Source organism: Paralichthys olivaceus, chromosome 18, assembly GCF_024713975.1.
Source record: "Paralichthys olivaceus isolate ysfri-2021 chromosome 18, ASM2471397v2, whole genome shotgun sequence".
NCBI classification, from domain to species: Eukaryota; Metazoa; Chordata; class Actinopteri; order Pleuronectiformes; family Paralichthyidae; genus Paralichthys; species Paralichthys olivaceus.
In genome coordinates this window covers 9439694-9461322 of record NC_091110.1, presented here as the reverse complement: position 1 = coordinate 9461322, position 21629 = coordinate 9439694, and the positions used below count along the sequence as shown (strand labels likewise).

Sequence of the window (21629 nt, the reverse complement as noted above, 5' to 3'; positions counted from 1 at the left end):
TGCACTAGCTGTGTTATCTTTAATCAATCATAAAATAATCAATGATAAATATGTATTCCATGCATACTATCTATATGAGAGAGTACAAATAGCTGCTATCAAGTCTCTGAGGATCCTGCTCCCTATGTGGTGTCATGAACAATTTACAGAAGTCTAGTTCAGTGGCATCACAGCTACTTTACCCTGCTTGTACACAGTTTTTATGCTTGAATCATTGTCTACACACACACACCCACCCACCCACACACACACACACACACACATTGTGGTAATAATACTCCCCGACAAAGAGCAAAGGTCAACATTTAGTGTCTTTATAAAACGATTTGCAAAATATAGCCAAGGCTCATTCATTTAAATATGCATAAATAGCAAGAAAATACTTTCCCATTTTAATTCAAATAATTTTTGAACGTCTTTATACACAAATCAAAGATCAACATTATATGAAAACAGGGGCCTGATACCCTCATGACTTTTTGCAGCAGAAAAAAAAAATCACAAGCATACTGTAGAGCTAAAGCGGCAGTTTGATTAGTCAGAAATATACATGAAAACATTAAAACCAAGTCTTATTCAAGTGTGTGAAATGTCAAAGTACACATCTTTGGATGGATGCCTCAGAGTGGTTTATCTGTCATCCTTTTTTTTTTCTCTTTTACATCATTAGCATTTAACACCACAATGGCCAAAAGTTCGTGTCTATGTACAATAGTGCAGACGAGGAGCTTGAATCAGAACAAGGCAGTGAGAGGAAAAAAACACATCATCTAATATCCTGATTTGATTTATTTTTCAAGTGAGTTCCCTTTGTTTTGGATTATTAAATCTGTTGGAAACCAACGTACTTTCAGGACATGTACCAGACGATGCCCCGCTGTAATCTAATAGTTGTTAATGTTTCTTTTTAATAACTGATGCCTTTTCAACACCTTAACACAGCCATCCATAATAAACCTTCGGGTGAGATGTTTTGATGAAGGCTTTTATTGGGATTAGGATTCTATTTTATTTATTTTTGTCACTTCCCTTCTTCATTTAACAAGAGGAAAATGATTCAGTTACAATAACATTAATAAAATATATTCTACAATGCATATTTCGTTATCAAATCTTAAATTTTACTTTCATTATTGTCATTAATTCAAAAACAATCAGTCCCGCTCTGGATGTAGGAAACACTTTCTTGCATATGAATTATTTTCAAAATAAAAGCCTGATTTTATCTTGCTTGAGAGGACATTGTTGAAATAAATTTTTAACTAAAATTATTAGAGAAACAATGCTAATTGCACATCACAGTACTCTGACATGCTCTCCACATAACCTCTTTTCAAATTATCTGCAAATATCCACAGGGCTGAAACTATAATTTAACATGACATCTGTGATATTCTTTAATAAGACTGCATTTTCCAATTTGAAAAAAAAAAACATAAGTAGGCTTAGTTCATCAATCTCACTTTTTTGTTTCTTTAAAAAAGGTGCTTTAGCTTCCTGGAACTGATCAGACAGAGATTTTCTTTCTTGTCTTTTGTCGTCTTCCGCAGACCAGAGTTCATTTGGCTGGCTCAGAGATGGGTGGAGCGCGCTCCAGTCTCATGGTCCAGGGGTCAGAGGTCGCAGCATAAAATGGAGAGTGGGTAAGCACTTCTTCTCCAGCCAGAGCGAAGGCGAACACTCCTCTCTGCCTCCCTCCTCCTGCCTTCTCCTCCTCTTTGGCGTGCTTCCCTTCTGCTCGCCGCTCCTCCCTACTCTCCCTGCCCGAGCCATCCAAGCTCTTAATACCCAGACCCCTACTGCCGAGGCCGAGCATCTCCCCAAGTCCGTGACTCTTGACTGCCTGGTAGGCAGGGCTTAACCCGTTCTCCTCAAACCGGTTGGTGGCGGCAGTGGGGGGGCAGAGGAAGTTGCTGTTGGGGGTGGCGCGCCAGGCGGCAGGCTTTCGCCCTCGCCGGGGGCGGGAGATTCGGCAGCTCTGCCTCTTGATGTGTCGATGTAGGTGGTCGGACCGTGTGAAACTTTTGTAGCAGTGCTCGCACTGGTAGGGACGGACGCCAGTGTGGATTCGCAGGTGGTTCTTCAGGTCGTAGTTGTGGACAAACTTGGAGTTGCAGTGCAGACAGATGTAGGGGCGCTCGCCTGTGTGCTTCCTCATGTGGATCTTCAGCTTGTCTTGTCTGAGAAAAGATCAAAAACCACACGTTTTCTTACACAATCTCATTGGTTTGAAAGGTTCACACTTAAATTACAAAGCTGCCTTTTAGATCTTGTCCCATACGAGTGAATTTAAAAAGCCAATATTGTATTTGAAGAGAATTTGATCTAGTATGACACATAGTTTCTCCACTGACTATGTTTTGCTCTAAAAAGTCGGTGGAAAATAGACCAAAGAAGAAGGATGTAGTTGAGATACCTATCACTAATGCAAAAAAAATGCGGGGGGGGCTTTCCACTTTCAGCTCTTTCATATTCAGATGAGATCAAAGCAGATTAACCTCAGTCTTAAGAGCATGGGGTACTTTTCCATTAACGGTTCTGTTTGACATACCCTGCTGCTGCTTTCTATTCAAAACACAGGAAAACATTGATATCTCAACATGATCTCTCTGTGACTTGAGCAACTTGTTTCACATACCTGGTGAATCGGACTTCACAGATCGTGCACATGTATGGTTTCTCTCCCGTATGCGTCCTCATGTGTCGTGGCAGTTTCCCGGCTCCTTGGATGACCTTGTTGCAGATTGGACACTGCTGTGAAGCCTTGGGCTTCATCTTCCTCTCCTCCTCCAGTTGCCAGGGAGGGAAGAGTGCCCCCAGGTGGGATGCTGAGCTCAGGAAGCTCAGGTACGAGCGGAAGTCAGCCTCATCCTTAATTTGACCCAGAGCGTGACCCTCTGACGGCACCGACCCGGCGTTCACGGTGCCGCCTAGGCCCGAGCTGACAAACTCCTTCAGGAAGTCACCGTGAAGCAGACTGGGCGGGACTTCCTCTTTCATCTCCTCCTTTATGACCTCTCTCTTCACGGCTAGGTCGAGAGGCCTGGAGTTCTCCCGTGGGGCGGAGGTGGAGAATGCATGGGGGAGCCTGGTTGGCAGTGAAGCGCCTGCATGGGGGTGCTGATGGTGGCTGGGATCCAGGAGCTGCTGAGGGAAGGCTGGGAACTCTGCAGCCCACATGGAGGGGTAGAAGCCAGGGAGGAGAGGGGTGAAGCTGGCCCTTCGATCCAGTGTTGACATGCGTGGATACAGCCCTTCCTGGAGGAGGGACTCAATGGAGAAATCCTTCAGAGCCCGACTCTCCATACTCTCCTGCAACACAATCACAGCATCATAAGCCATAAACCTAGAAAAATGTATTTGTCTTTTTTTTTTTTTTGTCCAGTGAACTTACCTGTTTCCCCCTCATGTTGTCTGGAGACTGGGACTGTGATGACTCTCTGTGCACGTCAAACTGCTGCTGGTAGGTGGAGGTGCTCGGAGGCTGCGACTCCTCCATCCCTGGAGGCGTTTGCTCCCCTCGGCTCACCGACGACTGCAGTGACCTCTCGCTGACGTTGTCCTCCTCTTCATCCTGGTCATCCCTCCTTGACCCCATGTCCTCCTCTTCATCCTCTTCCTCTTCTTCCTCCTCCTCATCTTCCTCCGCATCCTCCTCTTCCTCCTCATCCTCCTCCCTCCTACCACCACCGCCCTCTCCACCACCGCTGTCCATGATCTCCAGGCAAACGTTGATGATGCACGGGATCTCCAGCATCTGAGCCGCGTTCAGGATCTCTTTAACGTTGGACGCCGTCACGGTCAGAGTGGAGGTGTAGGCAAACTCCAGGATAGCTGTGAGAGGCTCCGGGGCCACAAAGTCAATTTCGTACACGGCTGCAGTGTGATGGGGATCTCCACCATCAGCGGTGGCAACTGTGAAGAGCTTCTTGAAGTACTGGCTGCAGGCGGCCAGGACGGAGCGGTGGGTGCGGTACTCCTGGTCACGGACGATGAGGATTACGTCGCAGAGCAGCCCGTCACGCCGCTGCTCATTGAGGCTGCAGAGGACGTCGCTGCTGTGATTGGGGAAGGGGATCCCAATCAGGTCCTCTTCTCTGTGATGCACCATCCTCCTCTCTTTGTCTCTGGTGATAATCTGGGTGGGAGGCAGAAACATTGAACCCTTTAGTAACACTCAAATAAGAAAGTCACACTAAAAAAACAGGTCATTTTGTGGAACCAAAAAATTGTGCTGTTTGTTCCTCTCATTCTGGCGTTATTGAATCACAGAGTTAAGCATGTTTTTTCTAAAAGATAAACCGCACTGATGTTTCAAAAACCCACAAGGTTGTTTTAACAATACAGAAAAGATTTGAAGAATTCTTTAGAGAATTGAAAACTCTTCAAGGTCTGTCTGGATCAAAAAACGTGGAGTCTGGCTCACAACAAATTTTCATTCTCCTGAGATTGTATTTCTTAGTTAAAAAAAAAATTGTGTTGCAATATCTTTGCTCATTTTTACAACAACATAAAATTATGCTTTAATGTAAAAAAAACCAAACAATCTGTAATAACAGTTTGGGATACAGAATATGTATCTGCCTTAACTTGGGTGAGGAGTAAGACACAGCTCTTAGTATGAAGAGAATAGACCTTTTTTTATTCCAGATGGAGGGAAGACTGTGCTTTCGAAGCTGTGTTAAGTTTTGGGATATTGAACGATCACCAGGGATTCGTCCTTTAGAAAAACAGATGCTTAATTCTGTGACTTAAATGCAAAATGCGCTGTGAGAAACACACTTTGGGGGGAAGTTAAATGGTGATTCATTCAAACATGCCCCATTTGCACGTTCAAGCAAATAATGAAACAGGTCACAACTCCGTTTAAGATGAAGTGACAAGGATTTTTGTCTTTCTCTATGCTGTATGGATTACCACGAAATTTAGTAAAAGTATGCAGTATGGGTTAAGGGAAGAACGTGTTAGACTTTAGCATGGATCTTGATAAGGGGAGGGATCCAGGATTATTTTTCCCACTTTCTTTAACATCGGGCTTTTGCAAGATTTTGCCTGATTTTTCAGAGAATACTTCATGGATCTTGATGAAAAAAATCAGCCAAGTGTAGGCTACTGATATTTATGTATATTTTGGTGCAAATAAGAATCCACATCTAGTGAGTTTAAATTTGGTTTTCCTTGGTGGAGGTATGCGTGCTCTATACTGAGAGCCAGTCTAGTTTTATAGAGGAGCTGACATTAACACCATAAGTGACAGTCCTACTTTATTGAAATATACTGTAAGCATGATTGTTTGTGTGCCATCTGTGCAGAAAAGACAACAAGTGGTGAATACAGCATGTCTCCTTTCGAGCAAACATCAAATCGGGTAATATTTAATCTTGAATGTGTTTTCTTGCAGGAATGTGTTGTGACTGTGTGAGCTATAGGGAAACCCATCATCTTGATAAGGCCGTGTTTGACTTGTGTAAAGGACTGTTTTACGTCTGCACGACACTCGGAACACGCAGTGGGTTTCGCTGATGAAGGTGTGAGAGATCCTGTGATAGTATCGTCCATCCCTCTTGTCTGTCTCTGGCAGATATGAGCACAAAGCAAGCCGGTACCTTCACGTCAGCTGCACAGAGAGTGATTGGGATGTGGTGAGAAACAAAGAAAGAGGTCATATTCTAGATTCTGTATCCTGTCAGATTGCTTAGTGTGCAACCTGGCCTCACGTTGCTTGTTTGACTCGACAGCAGACATTGTACAAATCTGCACCGAGTTCTGAAAATCTCCATCCCACGGCTACTTGAGCTCCTACCTGTTGATTCACTCTGCTGTTGTTTACAGTCACAGTGATAAAACTCCCTCTGGCACAGTGCTCATTCATTCACATCTATGAATAGAGCTTAAACTTAGCCATCCACACTTGGTGGTCACTGGAGGCATGTGTAGATAAATACTTTGAAGCGGCCCCACTCACCACAGCTGCATTGTTGACTGGCTCTAAATTGTTCAGGGCTGAAGCCACACTCACACACACACACACACACACACACACACACACCCTAGTGTCTCACTGTCTTGTTTCTTGCGCTGCAGCACGCAAAGAAGTAAGAAAAAAAAAAGAAGAGAATTCAGAAAATACCTTAGTTCACCTGCAGGCATACAACTTGGGTACCAATCTTACATGTAGTTTATTCTTGTCGTTCTTGTTGCTAGGCTACTGTTGCTATGTTCATGCCATTGATACAGTGTGGACATAATTAAAATGTCTCTGGGGGGGGTTGGAGGTATAGGATGTAGGCCCACAGACCTGTGCAATTTCATTGAGTGGAAAGTGGAACAAAGAGCGACAAGAGAAAGTTGCGGTCGCAAAACTGATGAAATTCTGAATCAAAATTTTTAAAGAATGAATGAAAATAAAAGGGATTATATCTGTGTTCAAATTTCCTACTTGTCCTACAAGGCAGTGCAAATAAATCATATTAAAACTCCTTCCAATGATTCTGCTCAGAACACAACGGTATCCCTTTTTCTATTACATCTCACACCACATGTAACATCCCTCAAAGCATTGGCTTGGGTAAAAGGTGAGAGAATCTCCAGTGAAAGAGCAAAGGAGGGATCATATGGCCCTGAAAGTTCCCGAACAGGTTGCACAAACACCAGCAGAGGGGCCCCTCCCAGTAACAGCCTGCCAAGGCAAACAATAGTGCAGAACTTGGAACAACACAGAGTGGATAAGAGGGAGAGGGGAAAAAAGGAGTCTGACTGGGAGGGCTCGACGAACTCGCTGTCATTCGCTCGCCCTCGATCCATCCCACCCACTCCACTGGAACTATGGGACACGTGCTGCTGTTGCTGTTTGTTCGCCTTGTGCCCCAGCGAGCACCACTCCCCTCCATTCCCACTGTTTGCCTGCCGCTGGCTCTTAGCGGCCAGCCCCTAATTACAATGTGGAGAGGATCTAAGGAGGATGTGCCACATAGACAGGGAGGGGAGGAGGGCACAGCTTTCCCACCACAAGGTCCTGGAGCGACATTTCATCAGCCAAACAGCCTTAACCCTTTCTACACACACACACACCCCACCCACCCACCCATCAGCAGCCAGGGTGGGGACGTCTTGTGAAAGGGCTCTGATAATTACTGTTTAGGTCATTTGGGATCATCCTACTTTTCTGGCCAAGTCATAGAATGACACATGTTTTCTTTCGTACTAAAACTGACTCAATAAAACGTTGTCAGTCCAAATCAACCTGCTGTTGTACAGTGACACAGTTTCACACAGTTTGTTGAATTAATAAATAGTTATTTTATACCAATAATCAGCTGCAGCAACTGTTTCTGTTTATCACGCAAGCAGCGCTGAATTCATCAGGAATTTCAGTTCGGTGTGTGACACTAGCAGAGAACTTCATTATTAAGCTGACATAATGACATAATGGACAGTGCTGCTTCTTCTTTCCGGGCCGCCTGTACCGGCCACATCTCCTCTCATGCCTCACTTAGTCACCAACACTTTCAAGTCAGCACTCCCACCCCAAGTCATGTGTCACCTCCATTCACTGTCGTCTTTCTCCAGAGAACTTCATCTGCTTTCTGGGCTCTGACCACCACCTCCACTGCCGCCACCTCCACCTCCTCCTAATCATTCTCCTCTTCCTCCTCCTCCTCCTGCTCCTCCTCCTCCACCTCTCGCTACCCCTGTTGCAGCTGTATCATCATTATGCCCAGAGCGGAGTGACTAACTTGTCCCCAGCCCTGACCGCTCAGGCCACAAATCAGCAGCTAATGTCCATCTCAACCCTTGTCACGGACAGACACTCATTTGGCCTCTAAGCTACGACACCCAAAGCCTAGTTTATCCCTGTCAGGCCATTGCATCCACCTGACCCACATGCTAAATCACCGGCAGCCAAAGTTTACCCCTGTCAGCGACTGCCCGTAGCCAACACCTGCTAAACAACTGTCACAGATGGACAATTGCGAGGCCAATAATTTACAGCATTGACAGACAAAATGAGGAGAGGACATTCATTTGACCTAGTGTGTGAGGTAGTCCATTATCACCAGTAACACACGGTTGCACCTGTTTAGCGAATGTCTGGAGCCTATAGGTAATGTTACCTATACAGGGATTTTTTTTTAAATATCTTAATTGCTGTCACTTACTGGCGGTGAGCAGCGTATAATACCCATTACACAATGTCATGGGTTGTGTATTTATCTTTATAATAATGATGAAATGTCAGGATGGAATTTGAGCATTTAACTGCACAAATTGCGCCTAAAAGTTGATATTCACCAGAAACTTTTTTAAGTGAGTCGAGTGCAAACTTATGTCACTTTTACACTTTTACTGAACCAATCGGGAGTTAAGAAAATTATGCTATTGCACATTTTATCAATTTATACTTATAATTATTTTTAAATAGTGTAAAGATGATAATGAACTAAAAGTTCGATTCGAAATAATTATTTTCATTTTCAAATTTAACCTCACGCTAAACATATCGTCAAAATATTCCTGCAGGTTCATCTACAAAATGGATATATTTCATTATAAGCTAAAATTATTTAAGCAATACTTCAATTTTTTTTAATTGATTCATTTATTACTAGTTTGATAATAATGATAATAATTTGAAGTAAGCATGCTCATCCTCAATGAGCCTCTGTCCACCAAGCTTCACCTCTGGAGCCTTTAGGGGAGCCCACAGCTACACACCATTATCTCTCTCACCCCAAAATAAACAGAAGTTTATCATTAGCTGCAGAATATAACTGAACTGATCGAGAATATCACTTATAGTCTTTTCACTGTGAAATAGACATTTCTTTAGATTTTTTTTTACATCTGTTTTTAGGCCTGAATATTAACCCACTACTGAACAGAACAAAGTTGGATTCAGTACCACAAGTGAAGGTAAAATAATAACTGTTTTAATATCTATATTCTATTTATAGAATATAGATATTATTAAAGTTTATATTTGGTTAAAACATATCTCCTTTAGCTGTATTTTTGGACACTCAGAGAAAACCTCAGAAAAAACATCTTCAAGCTGAATGTATAAAATCATTAAAAAAATGTAATAGGCTACAGAAGAAAAGTTTCATTAAACAGTGGCAGGTGTGGGATAAACGCTGACTGAAGCAAATGAGACGATTAGTGGTGATATTCAATGTCAGTGATCTATATTCAATTATTTGACACAATTTAACAATATCTGATATGACACTAGAATATTTATATTCAAAGGAGTCCCCTGTATTTTATTTCCCACAGACTGTTATTAATAAATATTCTGAGCATAATTTCAGTTAAGATTTCAGCAAGTACAAAGAAACCTCGACACCTGAATGCAGCTTGTAAACAGTCCTGCTGGGATTACTGGTCACTGCATTTTGTAACTAGATGAGGTAAGAGGTCTCGAGCTCCACTTGGCTGTAAACAATAATTTGCAGCTCAGCCTTAAAAATCCATAATATGTTTTTTTATTTTTGGCCACACTTGCCAAACACCTCCCAACTTAATGAACTACCTGAGTGTTTATTTTGGATTTAAAGGCTAACGTCGTATATGGATGTGTAATATCTATAAAGTGACATGTGTAATTACTGCCGGCGACAAAACACATTGTTAAGTCCTCGAAAATGCTCGACACTTCAAAGACATGGTGTGATGCTGTAAACACTCTATGCCATTTCCAGACTTTTTATGGCACATTATTTACACTACGGCCAAAATAATTACACGCGTCATTAAGTGACTTTATTGTCCTGTTGCATCCTTGTCAGGCCTTTATGATCTGGAGCAAGAGGCTACAACGTTCATATAAAGTGATGCACATGTGCACACTGAAGACGAACACACAAGTGAAAGCTTGTTCAGACAAACACACATACACTGCAACAATGGGGTTATTATAGACACATATATATATATATCCACAGACTTGCTCCAAAGGTCTGACATCCACACACATTCACATGTCTTTATGTTTCCCAGCATCCCACAGCTCCCAGCAGCCCTCACCTACCGTACCTTCACTTTCTCGATTTCCCTCACGTGTCTTTTTTTTTATTTCCAGGCTCCTCGGCTCCTCGCTTGACCTCTCAGCATTGCCCTCTTTGATTGAAACACAGCTGCCTCTCTCTCTCTCTCTCTTCTTGCCAGACTGTCAGTCAGTCAGTCAGTCCATTCACAAGCTCCTCACACCAGCCACGGTTGCCCATTCATAAGAATAATACAAAATAAAATAAAAAATAAAAAACACCCAGGGAGGAATATCCAGTGGAGAGCGGTAAGAGCAGCGCGGCAGAGGAGAAGCAGAGAGTGTGATCCTTGGGTCTGTCTGTGAAGCAGCGTGGCTCGTGTGTGGAGTTTTCGAGTCAGCCTCACTGTTGTGTGTGGCTCGTGTAGGACGAGCGAGGGAGTGAGAGGCAGGGAGGAAGGGAGGGAGGGCAGCAGCACTGCGCTGTGGAGATGTCGCACCACTAGTTTTTATAGCAGGGTGGGTAGCTGGAAGATAATAATACCCCATCCTCCTCCACAACACAAGTTTAAGCGCACTGTGTAATAAGCCCATGGCGCAGACACCCTCTGATTTAGGTCAGACAAAATGAATTTTTAGTTGTGTTAGAGTGGATATTGGTATAAAGGGACCGGGGCAAAGGAACTGGAAGGGGTTGTTTGGGGAGACTGAGGGAGGGTAAAAAAGGAAAGGGAGAAAAAAAAAGCGAGAGAAAAGTTGGAAAACTATTTTGTGCCCCTCTGTTGGTTAGACTCAAGCTGAGATGATGCACAGAGGCAGGAACAGCAGCTGGGAGGCATGCTAGTTTGAGTTTTATACCTGTTTCAAATTGAGTCATAACATTTTCTTAAAGACTGTTATATCATACATAAATAATAAAACAACACTAAACCAACTCTTTGGACCTGATTTAGGCCCTCAGCAGGGGACAAGAGGAACCCACCCCCTGCTATTGCTTCCTCACAACACAACTGAAAACAACCACCGACTTGAGAGGAAGTATTGTTTTAAAGTCAAGTGATTAATCCGCAGACTTGTTTTCATTTGTGTTGAAATGTACCCAGGTTTCAAAAACCAGAGGAGAGCGCAGAGGCCAATGTCAGATTCCTGTGTTGAGTCAGAAAGGCACCAAAAAACAGGGTAACGGTTGGCGAGTACACGCCGCCACCTCAGTCTGTGGAGAGGAGGAGGAAGTCCATGCAGAAAAGTGCAAAAATAAGACAGGCTGCTGAAAAATGTACCGAGGTGAAACCAGGTTCAGGAGGAGTTCTGGGTAGTGGCGAGCAGAGAAACAATTTTTGCAAATGTGCATGGTATCAAAACTCAACGACAGAGAGAATGGCCTTCAAATCTGCTTCCTGTTTTGTGTCAAAATGTGTGTGTATGTTCAGGACACAGTGAGAAACTGAAAAAAGAGAAAACTGAAAAGAAACAAGGATAAAAAAGAGATTTATGTTTATATGAGTACGCATATTCACAGGATCTGAAAGACCCACCGGGCTTTCCTGTATGACATCATCAAACCACGCCTTTTGTTATACTTAGAGCAGGGAAATCTTAACATGTTCTTTTTTAATATTTTATATGTTTTTAATTGTAACAGACCTTTTTTTGTGATTCACAATTTTTGACAGACAGTAAACTCATGAAATCAAATGTTAAAAATAGATTTAAGACAGTTCTTCTAAAACGATATCCCACCATATTCAGTTTAGCAGTAGAGCTTTTGAGCAACACAATATTTCTTAAATCATGGATTTCATGGGTAGTTTGGGGTCAAACCAGTGTTTCAAAGGGGACCACTGTTTATTAAGATTAAACTCCAAAGAGTTATTCTAACAGACGATATATATCACAAGTTGTGGTGGCAAAACTTAGATGAACAATCCAAACTAAGCAGTTTTTCATTCATAAAGGTAAAATATGCACTGAGCCATTGTTTTCTTTGTGGTTTCTGGACCTTCAAATTTACCAAAAAATTCCTAACCATCCATAAAACATGAGCGATAGTCCTACTGTGAAACCAGTCGAATTATGTTGAGTTAACCTCCGCAAACAAGTCGACATCAGAGTGCTACATCAGACTGCTATGCCCACTTCCCCCTGGGGGAAAACACGGACCAATGCAAACCACAGCCCATGCCCTGGTGGTTTACACTGTTTTGTGCAGGGTGAGAGCTGAGGCCAGCTCACATTGGCATCAAGTATATATAAACAGGGTTAGCCACTAACTGCTCACAGGCCGGCCAGACAGCCAGAAAAACAAAAGTTGCCATCCTATAAGCTGGGCTATCGTTTCTAAACACGTCAATGCCGTCACAACAGCACACTGTGAGTGCTACCTGAGGGGACGGCTTGGAAACTAAAGCTGCTCTCAGACATGCAATGAGATATTTTACTGAAATTGTCCGGAGGGGCTCCATGTGGGTCAGCTGCTCCGGACATTTTCTGGAACTTTTCCCGGCATGCCCTTGTGAAAAAACAGCAGGAAAATTCACAGTGAGCAGGTGGGCGCGAAAACATCTGACCTGGACAATGTCCTGCTGTGTTCTTCATATGCTAACGGCAAATTCAGTAAAATGTCTCCACCAACTTTCCTGAACATTTTCTGGAGTTTATGTCTGAAAGCAGCTTATTTAAAACTACAGGCTGTTGTACTACCAGCTTTTTCATTTATTCACAGTGTGGCGGAAAGGCAAACTTATATTGGGTTAATGCTATTTGTCACATCATAATACAAGCATGAAGTCCAGTTTATTCTTACTGTCGCCTCATCGTTCCTTCCTGCATCCTTCTCGAGCGTTTGACTAAACTGAGAAGCCATGAGTCCTGTCGCTGAGCAAGAGCGCAGTCACGGGATTCAGGGTTTCAAGAGGCTGAGTAAGAGTCATGTGTTTAGTCTGTTCAGTCTGTCTGTCTGTCTGGTGTCTCAACGTACCTGTTTACTGTCACCTGCTGCGCCCAGCAAGATACACACACCAAGACACCAGATTGGCATTTTGGAGTGGGGGTGGGGTGTGAAGCATCATTACATAAAGTTGATATCATGGAGACTTTGATGCTGCACTCCACTTGGCTTAGTGTACAGTATCACAAACACACTGAGGAAAACCTTTATTGACACGTTTCCTTGTGTGATCCAAGACTGCTTGACTGTCACACACACCAACCACACTGTTTGAATACACCACTTTAACACACACACACACACAAACACTCCAATCTCTGCACAGCGTAACCACTTCTCTCTTCTCTCCATTCACTTATGTACGGACCTGCTGAGTTAAATCAGTTGGTAAATTACATGTTTCTTGTTAGTTGCACATTCACTGGTAACATAAAAGTGGCAGGCGAGTGTGCAGTAATTTCATCAGCAATATATCCCAGTTGGTTTGCAGCAGCAGATCTCAAAAATAGTTTGTGTGCCAGATAGAAACGTTACACTGGTGCAACAAACACAAAGGTCACGTTACACTTGAAAAGAAGTAGTTTGTATTAAGTGTTGTTCAATCATGTCTGAATGCAAACAGGTTTATAGTCGTTCCCAGTGGCCACACTTGAATGGGGTTTTGAAAAAGGTGGCGTCATAAAGAGGAAGCAGTGATAATTGTTGAATGACTGTATCGGGATAACTGAGACGGTTCCAATGTAGCATCTGCTTACGTTTAACTGACCAAACCCTCGGGGGGGGACATTGTTATACAGTTGTTTTAAAGCATGTTTCCCTATTTTAAGTAACGATTGCGACCTCGACCATTATCTTTGGAGGGTGGATACCCAAACCAGACAAGAAACAATGATCAGTTTAATGTTGGGTTTGATCACATTGGCTGGGCTATTCACTTGATCTTTATAATTCTAATAATCACAATATTTATTCTGCATGTGTCTGTAATAGAGCTTGGTCGGGTTCTGACCCAACAAACAGAATTCCTGTCGGGTTGAAAATTGCGTCCCGAGCCACTCTACCAACCAATCAGAGAAGGCCAAAACAGAGGCGTAGTGGCCTCTATTTTGGCCTTCTCTGATTGGTTGGTAGACTCAAACTTCAGAGGAGAATATGTTCACTCTACTGCCAGGCTGCTTATTGATTTTGGTTCTTTGACAGCACCTCTTAACATTAACATATTCTTTTTTTATTTCAATTAAAACATTAGACACAATTTACACAGCATTATATAGCTTTATATTCTAGGTTGCAGCAAAAGGCAAAAGCTCACTGACCGACTGTACAAAACAGGTTTAAAATAACATGTGCTTCAGGCCTGCTCTGGATCTCTGAAAACTATAGAAACAGACAAATCCAAACAGCCTGACTTGTGCCCTTTACCCTGCTGTCTCGGAGGCCAGGTGTGGCCTGGTGTGGGGGAGAGGCAGGAAAGGGAGGCAGTCATCCCCCCACCATCCAAAGATAGTGCATCACATCGCAACAGCCTCTCCGGTGTACACCCCCCTACCTCCAGAAGGTCAAGGCCAGAGACACACATGCAGATGCAATGCTGCTTTAAACACAAAGAGAGGCAGGCCTGTGTGAAAACCCCACTGTACCTGTGCCTTGCTCAATCACAGACTCACACCCATCTGTCAATGCACCGAGGTTATTAGAACTCACCTTGGAGCATGCCATTTGGGTGAGTGAGGTGGGGGTGTTCACTCACTGCTGACCTTTCTGTTTGTGCTTTAACTTTCTCCTGTTTGGTCTTCTGCTCAGACATCTAACTAATCGCTATTGGATTCTTTGCCAAAAGGGAGGTTAAGTACACAAGCTGCATATTTCGAACTGGGAGTGCTGGGAGAGACAGTTACAGTGTTTCACAGATGGCCATAATGCTTTGTGTAAAGTGTGTTTGTGTGGAGACAACTTGAATGTCTGTGACGATGTTTACCAAAGACAAATATCATTACTCTTCATGTCTGAGGCGCTGCCGTACTTTTGTCTCATGTCCTTGATAGAATTTATTCCAAACTGGAAAATGCAACAAAGTGTACAAGGAGTCGACCTCCAGACCTCCACCACCATGTTTGTACTTCTGAATGCATTCTGCTACTGTGTTGTGCTCATTTGATTCGCTTTGTGTGAATATTTGTGTGTGTGTGTGTGTGTGTGTGTTGGCAGGGTCGCGGGGTGAATGAGGACAACGCCGTATGGTGATAACGAGGAGGAGGCCAGCCTTGGTGGGACAGCCTCTGTCTGCCCTCAGGTAGTGTGTGTGTGTATGCATGTTTGTGTGTGTGTGTGTCAGCAGGAGAGCCCTCGGGCACTCTGGAACCTCCTAATTAAAACCAGTCAGGCTGCAGGGCAAGGGAGACAGATGCCTGTCATGACACACGTAACACACACACATACACACGTGTGCACGAGGTGGCGGACCACATTGAACCACATGTACACTCACACATGCACCAGTGTGATGCGTAGGTCAGCTATTTTTGGACAATCACTTCCCACCCACTCAGGTATCACACAGGTAAGTAATCTGTACGTGACCCAGATGACAAACACAAAGCGGTGAAATCAACACAGCAGGAACACGACTCATGGCTGCTTATAAATGAAGACAAAGAAAATGTTAACATAAATGAACATGTCATGTTACCTGACCTGTTTATAAGACGTGATGGAATCCATCATTTATTTTTTAAGGTTAAAACAAATGTGGCCAATTTGGTTTGTGAACTCTCATTAGTTTTATTTCCACCTGAAAATCTGCTGGATCGTGTCCAACTTCTTTCACCGACCCACACCTAGCGTGCCTCACACTCTCCCTCACATGCAGTCGTGACCCATTCTTGCTTCCAGATTGACACATCTCTCTTTCCCCCCAGCACAGAATGAGACATAATTGTGCTGAATATCTGTAGCCTGCAGTCTCTGTCACATTTCTTCTCTCTCTCCGTTCCCCCATGTATGGCCCAGAGCTGCAGGCAACCACATATAGTACTTAGCAGGCTAACTGCTGTTTGTCTGGGGTGGGTGGGTGGATCAAGGCATGCTTCTCTCCTTTCTCTCCCAGTGATTAGATAGCATAAGCAGGCCAGCTAGCCTAACCCACACACTCATGTCTCTAAAACTGCCATCCAGCCCTGCATTTTCTCTCACTGCCTCTCACACACAGGTGGGTGGACCCACTTATTCAACCCAGATCTTTCTTTTAGACATTATGAAATCATGCTCTTTTTTTTTTCCCTCCCTTTCTTCTTTTTTTTTTCCATCTAACTCCCCAATGCTGACTGACATTCGACTCTGTATGTTCTCCGCAACGTCTCTGTTCTATAGAATAAGAGATTTAATTTTCAAATATACTGGGTGATTTTTCTTTTCCTTTGTCAAGCTGACAGTCATGTCTCTTTGCACTTGTCACTGTATAGGCTGAGGCGAGGTGGGTTGCCAGTGGTTACAGGGGCCTATTTTCTATTATGATCTATTCTATCGAAGTAACATTCAGGAAACACCCACAATTTGTATGTAAAATGCTTCATTGCACAACCGCATTACATATTGTGGGTGCCAGTGACATTTCACATGTTGAAGTGTGTGACAAAAAGTATTTCTCTGGTTACTGCCACTCTACTGGGAACAGAAAAAACTATGCAAGACATACAAACACACACAGACGGTCATATTTTCATTGTCATAAGCAGTAAATAAAATGAGTTAAATCAAGTTTAAAATGAAGATTGAAATGAGAAATAATGTTAACTGATGCAAATAACTGATTTTTACATGAATCCTTTGCAAATCAAGAAACAAATGTCTTATATTACAGGATGCAGGCTTTAGTTTTTCTCATAATTCTGTGCAAAGGTTGCATAATGTGCATCGAAGTGCAGGGTTAAACTGTGGCTATCAGGCAGAAACACACAAAAAAAGAAAGCACCATGTACAAAAGAATTAAGAATGGCAGGAATGGAGAAACGGTGCGATCGAGCCGACCTCTGGTAGTGCGGGTGCCTGCCTCCCCAGCTGCTTTGTCGTTCGAGCCAGGTGCCGCGTTTCGTGAGGAGCACAAAACTACACAAATCCCACAGAAGGAGCTTTTTTGGCAGGGCTCGGGCCTCCCACCCACGGCAGCCTCTTCAAGCCTCCTCCCATCCTCTATTCATCTGTGAGGGGCGGCTTACTCACCCAGGCCGACTCCACACACAACAAAATCTGGACCTCCATCCTACGGAGGGGGGCGGACATGCACGCACGCACGCACAAACAGCTACTCAGCCATGATAGACATATACAACCACAAGCGCATTAATTTGAGCATGAGAGGTTGTTTTGTGGCTACACACTTAGTTATCCAGGTGACACTTTGTCACACAGGTTTGATTCTGATTGAGCGTGGTTTGGATTGTGGATTCCACAGCTGTGATAAGCGGTGTCACAGGAGGTTAAAGTCAGATTGCGTATCCCCCGTGTAAATGCTGTCACATGGACTTGCCCACACGCTGTCAGTTGGGAAGAAGGCGTGTGGACTCATTCACTCGGTCAGTCTCATCTTGAACACATCATTTTTGCAATAATGATGCCACACCCTCACTCACTTGACAGATTCAAGCTTCTCGCTCCGTCCGTCAAGTCACGCTCTTGTATACGTTCACGCACTCACTAAACACACAATGCGGGCTTATTATATACAGTATGCTATAGGCCCGATTTTTTCGAAACATGAAGAGATCTGCCTAGGCTAATGTTTGTTAAACCAACTGACGTAAAAGAGTCTTGGTAACAAAAGGCCTGAGTGGATCAGGTTAAATTCAGATAATCCTGGAGAGAGAGACTCAGACAGACAGCCTCTCTCTCTCTCTCTCACCTGACAAAAGTAGGTGTGGTGTCTACTTGACTTTTTATCCCCATGTAACCCTGCGGTGACAGGAAGAGAGCTCTGTAGGCCCTGCTTGTTTTTTTTTCAAGTGAAGCTGATAACAGATTCAGACTTAGATATAAGTGTTATTGCGACAGAGTATAGGGTCACTGAAAGGAGTCAGAGTATAAAGTTGTAATTTCATGAGAAAAAAAGTTGCACTCTTATTAGCAAAAAAAATAAAGGCGTAGTTTTATGAGAATGAAATCATAATTTAACAAGAAAAAGTCGTAATCTTTTTTTATTTATAATTGTGGGCTAGGTGACATGTTATGGGGGAAATCAATATCTGCTTGTCTCCTGTGTTAAATGAGGAATGTGGGGCATTTTGTTAAGTTATACTTTAGTGTAAGTTTCACAAACAACTAAATGCTACATATTTTGGTTCATTAGCACCACATTATAGGAACTTTGAAAAGTTTCGCAAGGAACTGCCCATTTTGAGGAAAGAAAACGGTGAGGCTATTATTGGTTATATCTGCATGATATTCAAATGGATATTGTAGTTTCTTAAAGAGTTTGATTTTGGATGGGCAACTGTGGCAAGTGCTGGTTCTTCTCTCTGTTAATTTAAGTTTTTCTCTGTATTCTCACATTATTATGGCTTTGTTCCCATTATATCCCAACACCATTCTCGAAATGTTACAAGTTATTTTTTTTCTTCAATGTGGCCCAATAATCCGTCGCATATTTAATATTCTGTACATGCTGCTTTAAAGTATTTTTATAAGAAAGGTTGCATTCATATTTGTTTCTTGCTATTGTCTCACACCCATACATTGTATTATTTATTATTTAAGGTACACTTTGAGGAAGTTTTCTTTTCATTTATCCATCATGTGTCTGATAACAGAGACAAAGTGGGTGCCTGCAATTTCAATCACACAAACTCATATAGTCAATTATAAAACAATGGGGTGCTTACATCTGCTAGATCAGCAATGTTTGGCTTGTGACCTCTAATAATATTCTTAAAATTGAACAGTTACTGTGTGTGTGTGTGTGCATGTGTGTGTGTGTGTGTGTGTGTGTGTGTGTGTGTGTGTGTGTGTGTAGGGGTAGGAGGGGTCATAGACAGGAAGAGTGAAAAAAATCTGAATGTCACACTTCTGCCCCCACATCTGTTGCACAGAGAAATGTAATCCGTGGTTACATTTAAAGTTAATTGTGAGTGTGCATGATAGCTAACTGATTAAATAGAATCCTGGTGGACAGATGTCATCCCATGTGTCTTATTAGCACCATGTTATTTACAGAGCTGACATACTCTCAGACTCTAATAGATTTAATCTGATAACCCCCGGGGACTTATGAGGAAAAACATCATATAGAATATATGAATCATGCACGATGATTCCTCCTCTGCTGCCACAGTAACAAGCAAGATGAAAAAATGAATATTATATGTTCAGTCTGTTTCAGCCTTGTCATGCTTTCACTTGCTTCCTCCTCAGTGAGTGGATTCTAGAGCGTGAGAAGGACGAAGCTTCCTCTGCACACACGCACGTCTGCAGCCAGATGTGCTCAGGAAGGTTTCTGGAGAGCACTGGACATCCCTTTATGAAGAGTTTGATATATGGACCCAGCACAGAATCCTACAAGAGGGTCAGCCACCCTAAAGAGGTCAGCCACCCCTCGCAGACAACTCTTTCACGCTTTCAAATTTTGCCACAACACAGAGAAAATTTGAACCTCTCATTTTGACTATTTTAAGATATGGTAAATAGTTGCACATCTAAGAACAGAAGAGAAATGACAGAGAAAAAAAGGCGGTGAGATGTTACTGACCTTTAAAGAAGTTTTGAGTTGAGTTGCTCTCTCACACACTCAGTCCCTGTCAGGGAAGTCGAGCGCTGTCTCGGCACGGGCAGACATGTGAAAGTGAGAGCGGGTGAGATAGAGAGTCAAATTTGCTCTGAAGGTGTGTCAGTGATTTGGGGGAGTGAAAAGGTATCGTTCCATGAAACGGTTATCTAAGAAACACAACAAAACAAAAACTGCTACACCCACCAGCCTCAGCCAACACCCCTCCCTCCCTCTAAACCAAAAGTATTTGGCAACGTTCCCTACAAGTCCACCTGTGCTTAGGGGAGGGGAGTGACACACACACACACACACACACATACACACACAGACTCACAGACCAAGCCTAAAAACCAGCTTGCAAGCTAGGACTGGGTTGTGGTTGGGTAGGGACTTAGCTGAGGCTTAAGGCCGAGGGCTGGAGGGCAGATGGGATGGAGGCCTGGAGGTGTGGAAGCAAAGACGAGACCGGAGAGTGGGTGCAAAACGAGGGGCAAGGGGTGTAAAGCTGAAGCACTGAGTTTGATGTGCAACTGGATGACTGGGCTGAGATTTCAAACAGAGAAGAGTTGTCAGAGGAGGTTTCAGTAAAACGCAGGGTTGATCCAGTGGGTGGGTGTTTGCCTGTGCCAAACAGGAGCTAGAGGGGTTCATATCAGGTGTCGAACAAAAGACATATCAGGGGAGAAATGAAAGAATTGAAGAAAGGTGGTGTGATAGAGACTTGGTGAGTGTATCTGGGCGTGTGTGTACCAGCCTGTACCTGGCAAAACGCAAGAACCATTGTAGTGCTCTGAAGGCAATAATGGAGTGTAATGGCAATATAATAAGAAGGTGTAATGAGTGATGTAGATGCTGCTGGAGGTGGCATAGTGGGTGATGCAGGAGCAGTAGACATTGTTGGCTGTAAAGATTAACAAATGAGCTCCAGAGGAAAGTGTGACATTAAGACCAATATTTTTATTTTCTTCCAACCACTTTAAATAACTCATTAATAATGTTCGTAAATGATGTTGAAGTGATATTGACATTGTATCAATAGTGAGTTTCCTTGTTTGACCTACAGCATTACTGTATTGGTTCACCTTGGGGCTTTTAACTCACTGTACAATAGCTGCATTACTTAACAGAAGACAAACATAATTATAGCTAGAGAACATACTGGAACATTTAGCAGAAGCTAGATATTTTCCTCATATACTGGTGCAGACCAAAAGAAAGATCTAACAGAGAGTGAATGTTGGAATTCCTTTTACCATGTGGCCAGAGACACGACTTTAAACATATGATGTTGCTCAGTTTCTGCTGGATGTCTGTAGAAGTCACTATTCACTAAAAGATACATTAGAAAATAACTAAAAGGTGACGATACATTGGCTGGTTATAAAGATGAATGTCATGACAGCTCCTAAAAGAGAAGCCAAACGATCTTGATCGCCCCCTGGTGGATGGCTGCAATATAGGTCATTAACCCTGCCTCCTCCATGTTAGTAGATGGGACATGGGTGGAATTAAAGTGTACTAAGTGTCTGTTATATAAATTTTGGGTTTCTGTCGTCTTAGGTTGTTATTGTCACACTGAAGCTTGGTTTAATTGGTGCAGTAAAAACAGGGTGAGACAACATGACGTCAAATAGTTTTCAATTCTGCAGTTCCACACCATGATAAGTATTGCACAGACTCCAAATTGTATCAAAAATGGAGTGGCAGTGACAGTATCTGAAATATTTTGGCTTCATTTTTTTTGCAGTATTGTGTTCACAACTTGTTTCCACTGCTCCCTAGTGGTAAGAAAATAAGAGGGTCAAACAACTGCTCAGGCTCATAAACATAGACAGTAAGTGATGAGGGCTCACAATGAGCCTGTGCTTCATTTGAACCCCTGTTTTCATAATCTGAGTTGAATGGAGGAGAAACAAAATCCAATTTTTTGTCATCGAGGCATC

General features: G+C 43.0%; 1 protein-coding gene and 1 long non-coding RNA gene across 3 annotated transcripts in view; one reads left to right on the top strand and one right to left on the bottom strand.

Moving 5' to 3' along the window:
* LOC138405442 (uncharacterized) overlaps positions 1–21629 on the top strand; it is a 46627-nt gene that overhangs the window by 6161 nt on the left and 18837 nt on the right. The window contains exons 2-4 of the long non-coding RNA XR_011239181.1: positions 1551–1643; positions 15141–15225; positions 19335–19503. This is a non-coding gene — a long non-coding RNA (uncharacterized lncRNA). The remainder of the gene's footprint in view (positions 1–1550; positions 1644–15140; positions 15226–19334; positions 19504–21629) is intronic.
* On the bottom strand, positions 294–20022 carry LOC109646869 (zinc finger and BTB domain-containing protein 7C). Of its 2 annotated transcripts, none has more exons than XM_069514045.1 (4): positions 19669–20022; positions 3395–4138; positions 2639–3312; positions 294–2180 (listed from the first exon to the last, which is right to left on the bottom strand). In XM_069514045.1, exons 2-4 carry the CDS (start codon positions 4109–4111, stop codon positions 1559–1561), a joined length of 2013 nt encoding a protein of 670 aa, XP_069370146.1. In that variant the 5' UTR covers positions 4112–4138; positions 19669–20022; the 3' UTR covers positions 294–1558. The 2 variants fall into 2 exon arrangements, with proteins under 2 accessions (XP_069370146.1, XP_069370145.1); XM_069514044.1 differs by lacking the exon at positions 19669–20022 and adding an exon at positions 10036–10400.

Bases quoted from the DNA above. Each gene is read 5' to 3' on its own strand.
- LOC109646869 (XM_069514045.1), bottom strand. From the start codon at position 4,111: ATGGTGCATCACAGAGAAGAGGACCTGATTGGGATCCCCTTCCCCAAT. The intron at 3,313-3,394 runs GTAAGTTCACTG...ATTGTGTTGCAG, and splicing joins ACAACATGAGGGGGAAACAG to GAGAGTATGGAGAGTCGGGC. The intron at 2,181-2,638 runs GTATGTGAAACA...ATCTTTTCTCAG, and splicing joins TGTGAAGTCCGATTCACCAG to ACAAGACAAGCTGAAGATCC.